The sequence below is a fragment of the Vulpes vulpes genome, chromosome 11 (genome assembly GCF_048418805.1).
Source record: "Vulpes vulpes isolate BD-2025 chromosome 11, VulVul3, whole genome shotgun sequence".
Classification (NCBI taxonomy): Eukaryota; Metazoa; Chordata; class Mammalia; order Carnivora; family Canidae; genus Vulpes; species Vulpes vulpes.
The window spans coordinates 67,668,129-67,679,526 of NC_132790.1; the positions used below are offsets into that span (position 1 = coordinate 67,668,129).

The 11,398-nt window shown below is 37.3% G+C and overlaps 1 protein-coding gene across 18 annotated transcripts in view; it reads left to right on the top strand.

The window, feature by feature from the left end:
• NEK10 (NIMA related kinase 10) overlaps positions 1–11,068 on the top strand; it is a 227,458-nt gene extending 216,390 nt beyond the window's left edge. For all 18 annotated transcript variants that reach the window (XM_026006386.2, XM_072726668.1, XM_026006380.2 and 15 more), the window contains 3 exons: positions 697–749; positions 835–890; positions 4,992–11,068. In XM_026006386.2, coding sequence (XP_025862171.1) covers positions 697–749; positions 835–890; positions 4,992–5,040 — 158 coding nt within the window. In that variant the 3' untranslated portion in view covers positions 5,041–11,068. The remainder of the gene's footprint in view (positions 1–696; positions 750–834; positions 891–4,991) is intronic.
• Positions 11,069–11,398: the final 330 nt, after the last annotated feature.

Consider the following 11,398-nt stretch of genomic DNA (forward strand, 5'->3'; position numbering starts at 1 on the left):
TCCCTTTTGTCTTTGCTCAGTGGAGGGGGCTCCTGGGCCTCCCTGCAAACACGTGTTGATTGATTAGAGTGGGAGCTGACCAGTGTTGCTTTGGGTGGCACTCAGTTGGGCTAGGTGCTGGTGTATCATCCTTAGAACACACATCAGAGAAAGTATTGCCTTCTGGCACTAAGTACACTTTATTTCTCTCTTGGCAGTTGTAGGAAAGGGCCAGGTCTTCGTTGTTTTTCACTATCTATTTCTGCCTCCCTCTAAGAATTCATTTTCTTTCTAGTACATATTTACTGGTTTTCCTTGTGGCTTAAGGAAAGGTTTTTAATCAGAAAACTTGCCCATCAGGTCATTTGTGTTTGGAATATGCCTTACCTTGCCTGTGCATGTGCGCACATGTACGCACATGCACTCATGTGTAGGCACACACACTTCTCTTACTTAATGGCCCAGTTTATACGCTGAGAAATGCCCCTAAACCTTGTATATTACTTTGTTATGGCTGCCTCCAAAGCAGCCAGTTATTAAAGGAAGAGAAACAAAGAGTTTGAATATTCAAAGCAAGATCATTTGGAAAGTGCTTTTAAGTACTCATCTTCATCACAACTAAACTGTTTTCACTACAGTTGAGTTGTAATTACCAACAAAGTCTAACTAAGAAAATGTAAACCAAAGGTCAGACTTTCCATACCCTATCTATTTCAGGTCTGTGTACCAGCTTTGATTCAGAGGAGGGAATAACCTATGAACAGATGCAGGTGAGGTTTTTGCAGTACCTTTGAACAATTTCATTTTGGTGCTTTTAATGCAATACTAATCTGAATTTCTTTTTTCTGACTTCAGACTGTGATTGAAGAAGTCCTAGAGGAAAGTGGTTATTACAACTTTACATCTAACAGGTGACTTCTAGATTTTTCTTTTAAATGTGAAGGATCAATTGGATCATTGGATGTTAGATCTGATTATTCTGGATTACAGAGAATTTTTTTCCAACTTTTATCTTAAATACTTTTAAGAAATATCTTGGCTTAGGCTAGATACAACCATAGGTAGAATGTATGTTGCCTATCTTTTGTATGGATGCAGCTGCTGTTTCTCTGTTGAAAAAAAGAAAGGGTGATAGCTTAGTGGTAATTTACTTCCAGAAAAAAATAAGAAACATAATGAAATGGAAAAGCATTTCTAGGATTTTCTTTAAAATTAAACGTTTTTCCATTCTAGTAGAGCTGTAAACTCAGATTTCCATCACTGAAATCTACCCCTTATTTGTATAGAATGCAGTGGGAAATGTGACTAAACAAAGAATTACTTCTCGTGAATTTAAGATGTATTTGTGGAAAAGGGATTTATTGTTATGTATTACCATTTGCTTAGCCTAACTAAGAAACTTCAGTTTACTGGGGCTGTGTATTATCTTCTAACATAAGCACTATTTGTGCTCTAAAAATACAGTGTTTTATCACTTCTGTGCATTTCTGATTCCTGCATTTTACTGTTGGGCATAGTGTTGGCCACAAAGTTTTGAGTGCAGTTAGTTTACTTTAGAGGCAATTTTGGGAAACACTGGTAGGGGAGTGAAGAAATATTTCAATAAAGGTTTCATTTTCAAGCGAGTTACCATTGTGGCTGACTAGGACTTGATCCCACTGGGGAAATCTGAGAGCAAGTACAGAATACATGCCTCAGATAACCCACTCAGGGACTGAGGGAGCCCAGGTATTTGTCCTACCATTTCCATTGGTCATATTTTGTGGCCTTTCTCACAGAGAATGTTAGTTCCCTGGCATTTCTGGTCTTCTGTAAGATGAACAGAACAGATTTCAAAGGCCAGAGAAACCCTCAGGAAAAGAAATGCAGGTGTTGGCAGCTGGAAAACAGGCCAGCATGCTACAAAGTGGCAGGGATGAGAGGATGTAGGCACTGACAGTGTCTACACGCGAGTTGTCCCTCGACTTTTCCAAGGAGCCCCCTCATTACTGAATCATCAAATTGGTCATAAGCAACCACATCCACATTCTATGCGGCTCCAAGTTGCTTTAATTTGTTCTTTCAAAGTAGCCTTTTATGCCTGAAGGAACTGCCTTCCTTTCTGGCCATGAAGCTATCTTGTGAACACTATTTAAATCATTACAGAATTCGTTCCCAAAGATATTAGTCTGGGTAAGAGAAAGAGACCCCAAGAGCTGTTATGTTATTTATGGAAATTAGATTCTTTTTGAGGTTAGCTCCGTCTCCAACTTTTTTTATTTATGCTTCCTTTACTTCAACAAGTTGTTCGTATGAATCACAAATAAGATTATTCAACTGCTTGCTCTTTTGGCTTGATAATATATTTCCAAAATACTACCTTTGTCAATTTAGTTCTGTTGTGATTAATAACTACAGAGAAATGAATAACTCTCATTTTCCAAAAGTATATTATTAATAGAAATCACTGTCTTCATAAATGCTCTCCTCCCACCTTCCCTGGAGAGACTTTGAATTTTCATTTTCTATTCTTGGGCTGAGTACATCCAGCTTTCCATTGATAGGACAAGTGTCTTTGTTTTTGACTCTTAGCCCCTTTTTATTTTAAGTGCCTTTGGCTTGGAGTTGGGGCAAAGGTTACTTTTGTCATAATTTATCTGCATATTCTTAGAGACCCAGGATTGTGGGCAGTGAATGGCTTCATACTTTTGTAGAAACTGCACTAACCATCAGTAAAAAATGAGGTGTGTAAGATAGTTAAGAAAGCTTTTACAAGAGCACTTATTTTCCCTTAAAAATAATTTTAGTCTTATTTTTAAATTTACACTTATCCCTTTTCAGTTCTATCCCTAAGTTGTAAAAAATTCAAACATTTCTATTTCTAAAGCTTCACTCCTATATTAAAAGACATTGCAAATTTTCTCATTCTAATAGATAAAAAGATGCCTAATAATGAAGACAAAAAATTATTTAGTTATATTCAGAATTGTGAATAGAATATGGAGACATGGTTTAAATGATCAAGTTCAAGAAAAATACTTTGGATGTAGCATACATAAAATTTTCTTAAAATGCACCAAATTAAAATGAATCACTCACAAAAAATGTTTATATCCATGATATTCCCTTTTCATCTTCTTATAACAATGATAGAATATAGCTTGAGAGAAGACTCTTCACAATTTACTAATAAAAGTAACACTTGGTTGTGCTTAAATACTTGTTTGCTGGTGTTCCAAATTAATTACCAAGAAATAAGTCAGCCAGCACTTAGAACCACCTAAGAGTTCTCAGGCTGGAAATACACATAGTTCAAATATGAATCAAATCAGCTATGTCAGTGATGATTTTTCCATAGTCAAAAGATTGAAGATGCTAAATATCACTGGACATGAACAGGGATTTAGAATCAATATTTTCCCTAATAGGTTCCATAGAATAGCCAATATTATCAAAGATGCTAATAGATGTTCCCTGAAAAATTAAGTTTTATGATCAAATATATTTGGGAAACTCTGAAAGTACAGTTTTCCATTTTTAGAGGATGGTGACACACATCATATTACAGAGTCTGAGATGTGCAATAAGGAAGAAATCTGTTAACCTTGTTTACTCCAGTATTTCTTCAGTCTTTCACTTGGAATACAAGTTCAGAAAGCTGCCCTAGTGATGTGGTTAGAAATGGGAAACTGTTTTAAATCACCTACCAGTCACCAATATCTACCCAGATCTGCTGTTGTTCTCATTGTCTTTGTCATTATCTTAACTGTCATTGTCATAGCAAAATATTATAGTGATCTTGGTCACACAGAGAACTGCATACATAATTTCTGTATTACTAATGTTTACCACTTGAGACAGTCCAAACTTATATGTATCTACCAAACACCCAGACAGCAGCTAGATCATGAAGTCAAGACACAGCACATTTTTAGCCTAGGTCCTAGAGTGAATATTTAGTTAGGGATAGAGAGATGCCATCATCAAACTGAAGCCTCAGGATAAAACCATTATCTACTAGCTGTCTTCTGGGACAGTTCCTGTAATGGTTTAAATAATGGGGAGACTGCTAGGACTGTTGGTTAGCAAGACTATCTTAGGCACAATAATGTTACGTTAGGAAAATGGAACTATAACAAAAACAGAAATAGCAGCAAGGAGCCCTAGGCAAAATGGGGGATTCCTCATTTCTAGGCAACCAGGAAGGGAGAGGAAGAAAGTAGTGTAAAGACAATGAAATAAGGTCAGAATAAACGTGGCCAGCCCAAAGCACACATTCTTGATCATTTGCAGGGGTGAATGATTAATTATATTATACATTCATAAACAGTTAGCTTCCTTACCAGAAGGTGATAGCCTTGCATGCCTTGATGTTATCATTATTGTTTGTGAGAGTAAAACTGTTTGAATCCTGCAGGTGAATGGATGGCAGGCATATCCTCCTTATAAACTTAGGGGTACATGTTAACATTTTTAACAGTGAAATCTGTATTAAGAAGTAGAATTCAAGGGCAGCCCGGGTGGCTCAGCGGTTTAACACCGCCTTCAGCCCAGGACTTGATCCTGGAGACCCGGGATCGAGTCCCACGTCGGGCTCCCTGCATGGAGCCTGCTTCTCCCTCTGCCTGTGTCTCTGCCTCTCTCTCTCTCTCTGTGTCTCTCACTAATAAATAAATAAAATCTTTAAGAAAAAAAGAAGTAGAATTTATAAGAGAAGAAGAAATCTACAGTTTGCATTGCTTTTTCTCCCAATTAACTGATAACGTGTAAATTAAATGTTTAAAACTACAAGCTACTTTGAATAGGTGTTTGTTTTTCCATAAAGGATTATCATTTCCAATGGAGTTTGTAATTTGAGAAAGACTCAGCAAAAGGGGGCTTTCTAAAAATGCCCCATCCTATTATGTTTAGAATCACCTGTTCTTCACTGTGATCTATTTACATATATCCCTGAGCCGCTGCTTTTGAAGTTGAATGTGTGAAGTCAAATGTATGTGATTATAAAGAACTCTTTCCACTTCTGAATCTTCTAGATATCACTCCTATCCATGGGGGACCAAGAATCACCCAACCAAAAGATGAAAACCCTGCATTTTGAATGGACTTCGTTTTCCTAGTGAAGTTCAAGTTCTAGACATCAGCTCTACCAGATGCCCAAGGATTGGGAGCTGCTGGAAGAGTGTGGAAAAGACCAAGATGCCATGGAACCACCAGGGCCTCTCTCTGGAGGTCCTGTGCTAGATTATGTGGCCACGGCAGCATGCAAAGGCTCTGTTCGAAGGGTACCTCAGATGCGGTAGACACGGGATGACTGGGCTCTCAGTGTGCTCCTGGGAGAAAATGCTGCAAAATTCATCTGTGGGGAGAAAACTTGCACCTCACAGAACTTTCCTCCAAGTTAAAAAAGAAACAACAACCAAAAAAACAAACAAAATGTCATCTTTTTCAATGGAATGTTTTATATTTAGGATTACAGAAACTATGTTTAAAGGCATCTAGCCTTCCATGTATAAAAATAGTTTTAGAGAATATTAAAGACCCCAGAGTAATAATATATTGGGCAATTCACTGTATTCACCTCCTTTTTTTATTTTAAAAGAAATTCAAAATAGGTAATTAAATTTTGTTGTTGTTGTTGTTGTTGTTGTTGTTTTAAGGAAAGGATTGGTCCTCTCTTAACCAGTGGGTGCTAGTGGCCTGAAGACAGTAGACAGTATTTGTAACCTTTGCACAGACTCTGGGAATAGCTGTCAAATTGTTGGATGTAAGCTAGACTAATAGAATATATTGCTGTACAGTGTGTGTGTGTATACTATATATATATATATATATATATATATATATATATATATAAATGGAGAGGGAGGAGAGGTTTTGATTAGGCTAATGCTTTGCTGCTAATCAAACTTATAGTGTTTTTAGAGCACTTTGAAGAGTTCATAGAATCTATGAAAGACATGCAATATTCCTTATTCTAAGTCCCTTCTCACTAAAATCGCCTATATTGTTTTAAAATTTTTATTGTTTGGGAATTTGAAATGAAAACAAGTTATATAATAAAATATAAGTCCTTTATTCATTCATTGAGGCATCCCTAAAAAACCCCCAAGAAGTCAGAATGCCAAATAATGTTCCATTCCTATGTAGGGAGACTTTATGATGAAAATTTTCTAGATTCTATTGGGCTAGCATCTCTTCAACTGGCTTATAACTGGTGTACCATCCAGAAATGCCCTTATTGCCAAGCCAGACTGCACTTCTGCTTAAAGAACATTTTAATTCTATATAACTAGTAATCTGAAGGCTGAAATTATGCTTTTTATTTACTTCTCACTGAGTCCTGGTATCTTTATTTGCATTGATATATTTTTAGTATGATTGAACAGGATTTAGTTCAATATATTTACAATGGCTGAAACATAATAACCTTTTGTATAGTATGGAAAATCTCTTAATGTGAATCCATACTGCTTTTACAATTTGTATGTTCAACACTTAAATGATACCCAAATTTCCTTTAACTTTGAAAATTGCCAATGAATCTTTGTCTTTAAGCCAAATTAATGATTACAATTACACTCTAACTTAAAATAACAGATGCAATTACAGTAATGAAAAATGTCAGTTTCAGCTTATAAACCAACTCCATTCATATGTGAAATTTATGTGTAAAATCAAAATGATTTTGTTGATTTACCCAGGTAAAATTTTATTCCTAGCCCAACTGAATTTGAACTTGCACTATTATTTTTTATTTCTATTCTTGTATGAAATGGGCACATTTCCTGTTGTGTAAGAGGCAGAGGCCTACAAGGGCATAAATTTTAATTGTGATAGGAGCCAATTCCTAGAAACAAAGCAACTGTGGGGTAAAAGTTTGAACAATAAAGTTCTTTCTCAAATGATAATATATTGTCAAAAAAGTTTAGAAAAGAATAGTATTCAGAGGTTACACCTTGGTAAAAGAGAGAGGGAGAGAGAGAGAGAGAGAGAAATGATCTGTTTGAAGGTATTTTCTAATGCATACAGTTGACCTTATTGACCAGAAAGGGAACAAAGTGTTTCCATCAAACTATTTCTTTTAGACCATAGGAGTGGCATTTATTATGCTAGAAGCCAGTACGAATTAACAAAGATAACAAATGGATGTCCTGCTGTACAGCTTTAGGCCTGTCAACTCTATGCTGATGGAATTCTTTTGCCAAAGTCATGAATGTGTTCTATTTGATTCCTTTCTTAAATTACCAGTCACTGGATCCACCTTCTCCCAGGGCAAGAGCAGGCCTCCAAGAGAAGGCGAGGCACTGGAGAGGGATCCCTCTGGTGCATGCAGTCTCATCCCAACAGCGATGCTGTCTTTTCAAAAGCCCTCACTTTCTGACTTTGCGACAAGAAGCGCCCACCCTTACAAAATAAGAATGATCATTTTGTTTTCACTCTCCAAACTGCCCTCTAGTGCAAAGAAGTTGTTACTTGAGGGTAATAGGCCTCGTAACCTTTGCTTGATTGCTTTTAAATTTTTTCTCTCTCTCTCGTATAATTGTTAATTATTTGTTGTGCAGTGGAATCCGTGTGAATTCGTCTAATTCTCAGTCACTGAATATTTGTATGGAACAGAATATGAATCAGTCTTTTCAGATCACTGTGGATATACAAATGCTTCAGTTAATTATGTTTTGATCTACCAACTCTGTCTGAATATGTGTACTTGAAACCTTAATTTGCTTTTTAAAAGCAAGATGTTCCATTTGCAGGGAAGTGACTGCAGCAGGCGTATGTACTTGCTGGTTGTTAACCTTGTATTCTTCCGGATGTCTGATATCTAACTGAAGGTCTCCAGCAATAGTAACATGGACACTAGACCCAGTTCTCATGGGTGAATTTCAGGACCTTGCTTGAGAAATGCTGCCAGAGTTTAAAGTGGACACTTCTGTGGCACTGGGCAGTGTGCATACACTGGGCATTCTAAAGCAGAATTAAGATATACTATTATGCAGTCTACCCAAGTGATGGAACTGATTAGGAGATAAGGTCTTCTTAGAGGTACCATCTATGCCTTGTAAAATACTATGAATTCTGATGATCAACAACAGATACAGGGCCGGTTGATTACATGTAATTCCAGCAATACCATCAGTTAATCACCACTCATATGTAAGATGTGGGAAGGCAATAATTTTGTTTAGTCAATTGTATCAGTATTACTATGCATAGTATCTGCATCCCTCTATCTCATTTGCTGAATTGCAAAATATTTTTATTGCTATTTCTCTCCCTTCTTTGGAATGGCAAGGAACCGTATACAGATATAATGGATTCCTTGAGAAATGGCTTCAGCTTCTATTTGAAGGCAGGAAAAACTTCTTTGTAAGGTACTTTTATTGCTTGCATTTTACTTTTTCTGTGGTGTGTATTTATGAACACAGAAATGAGCTGGAGAGGCAATGCAAAGGAATCAATCTGAACCAGCTCCTTGGCAACCCAGAGATGCAGCTATGAAGGGCTCGTGAGCAAGAGATGCACAGTGCTTCTCTATGTTGATCTTGACTCTTGGGGTGAAATTCCATCTAAACATGAAATTCTTCATGTTCAGCAACTGAATGTGATAATAAGTGTATTTTATGTACTTTTGGATCTTCCAGACTATGTCCATTGATGGAAATTGACAGAATTTTGGATAGATTATATTTTCCATTGAAATGTGCTGCTAGCAATATGCTTACCCTTGGATGCCATTTTTCACATTGATAGGAAGACACAAATGTCTCAGGGAAACAACTTTATGATAAAGAAATTCTTATGTGTGTCATTGTGGTTAAATTGCATATTGTAAATATAACTGTTATGGTTGATTACATTCCTGCTGTGATGTTGCTTTGAGATTTGCAAGAGGGATAGGAAGGATTTTATGATTTTGACAGAGTGACTGATGGATATTGCAAATTTACATGTCTTCTGGGTCCATGGGCAACAGTTGTTTTAAAAATGAAGATCGTGCTCCATAGAAGCATAGAGCATTCTTGGTATGTGAGCTAGGTTAGATTTTTTTTACTACATACATGCAGTAATGAACCAGTTTTTAACATCTTTATAAGTTTATTCATTTTATCATAAAAGTGAACTGTATTCTCAATTGAAGACTGAATATTATTCCTCAAACTGTAGCAAGCTGCCTTTTTTCCATTTTGTACTATGAAGCTTTGCACTGTACCCAGGAAATGTATTTAGAGGTAACAGAAGAGCATTCATTAGAGCAAATGTGTGACTGTTTAAGGGCTGCCATTTGGAAGTAGCTTACCTTTGTTTCATCTGAACAAAGACAGAAGTTTTGTTGCTTATAGAAAATGACTGTCACTTTGACTGGATAGATGCTTGGAATTGATCTGGTGAACTCACAAATGAAAAATTAGCTGAAGTTTTTGCAAACATGTGATGAACTGGTTCCATAAAACAAGCAGAGAGAGGTTTGAACTAGAATGACAGACCAAGAGGAACAAAAGCTTGAGGCCTTAGCACCTGTAAGTCAGACTGCAAATGCTACTTATAAAATAATATCCTTAATCCATGATTTAGTTTTCCATTTCAAGCACCATTTAAGTTAGAATTCTGGAAAGAAATATAATGCTTGTATATGGCTATTACATTTTAGCTTTCCTTGCCCTTCATACAAGTATGTTTGCCTCATATTTCAGTGAATTTGGAAGGAAATGGAGCTGGTTTAGGGATACCTTATATCAAGAAGGAATGTAAGAAGTATTTGTATGAACCCCACATGATATTGAGGGAGGCAAATAAATATAAGCACCCAGAAGTGAAATCCCATAGAAGATGACTCATCGAGTTAGGACAATCTGCAAATAAAAACTGAGAAGTCACAGGGCAAGTAGAAGGCAAGTGGTATCCCAGAGCCTGGCATCTCCCAGCAGGCCAGTCAGGGGGCCAGGCAGTTCCCGATGCTTGAATGATTCCTGCTCTGGGTCTCCTGGAAGCAGCAGATCTGGTGTCTTCTCTCACATGTGGTTACTGATGGACTGGTCTCTCTGCACTGTCACCAGTGAGTTGAACACCCAGAAGAGCAGCAGATGGGCCCCTAAGACACCCCAGTCATATATAAGTCCTGTCTTTAGGACAGGGTCCCTGTGAAGCATTTGAAAGACATTAGACTCCTCTCAAGGATATGATTCTGTGTGCCATTCAGGGAATATGTTTCTGCCACTGGCACCATGTTTGCTTCCCCATCTTTTCTCCATGGCCTCGGGCCTCTTTGGCCTGGCAAAACAAATATTATAAGAAATATATGTGGATGTTCAAGATTAATGCAGGCAGGTTTGAATACATTTACACTTAGCTAGATTAGAAAAGCATTTCAATGTATTTCAGTTTGTGAGTAAACCAGTTGATAATCAGGTAATGAAAAGATTCCATCATTTTTCTCTTCCAAAATGCAAAACAAAAATCACCTCAAAGGAAAATCTCTTATGTGCATTTTGTGTACTGACATTTAGTGGATCAAAACTAATTTATGATGCTTCCTATATTCTGTTGTTCCCAGTGGCGAGTTTGTGAAGATCAAAAAGAACAGAACTGCTCTCTGAAAAAAAAGTGCAGCCCCTAATCTCATGTTGCCCAGAGCTTCCATGTTCTGGGCAGCCACAGGTCCACTGCACCCACAGGGTGGAAAAGCACCTTCAATCTGCTTTTTCTCCCGTAGCTTCCAAGAGCATATCCCTCTCTGTTCCAGTCGCATTTGCAGGCCTCTCTTCTGTCTGGCACACGGGGCATTTCTATCAGGGTCATGCATGGTTACAAGGCTTCTCATATAGTGAGAGGGAGTGTGGGGAGTTTTGTGACAGGGCATGGTTCAGAAGGAGAGGGTTGATGGACTCCTTCCTCTGCACCTGATTTTATCTTCCCCAAATCTCCAAAAAAACTTCTGGCATGAGCACATTGAGGCTCCGAAATGATGAAGTTTAAGGCCCTGGAAGAGAAGAGAAAGGTAATGCCTCTATGAAAGATTTATATAAAAGATGCAAGTGGCCTTTATTTTTGCTATTGCTTAAATATGCTCTGTAAAATGCTAAAGAAAATTAAAAATGTATTTTCAATCTTAGTGGAAAAGAATCTCTCTTTTTGTCAAGTTTGTAGCAATTGATCATCGCTTTTCTCTCACTAGCTCTCTCAATCTCTTCTCTATGCTAATGAATCTTTTGATGAAAAAAAAAAAAGCTCCAAAAAGGTGATCATGTATGTTTATGCTCAAATATTTCCTACAGCTTTAACTGATGGCAACTATCTACTGCCACCAATGTTGCATAATGAGTACTTCAAAATTAAGTGACTTTAAATAACAAGCATTTATTATTTCTTCTGAGTCTGTAGGTCAGCTGGGTGTTCTGCTGATGTGAGATGAACTCCCTCATGTGCATCTGGTCACCTGGCA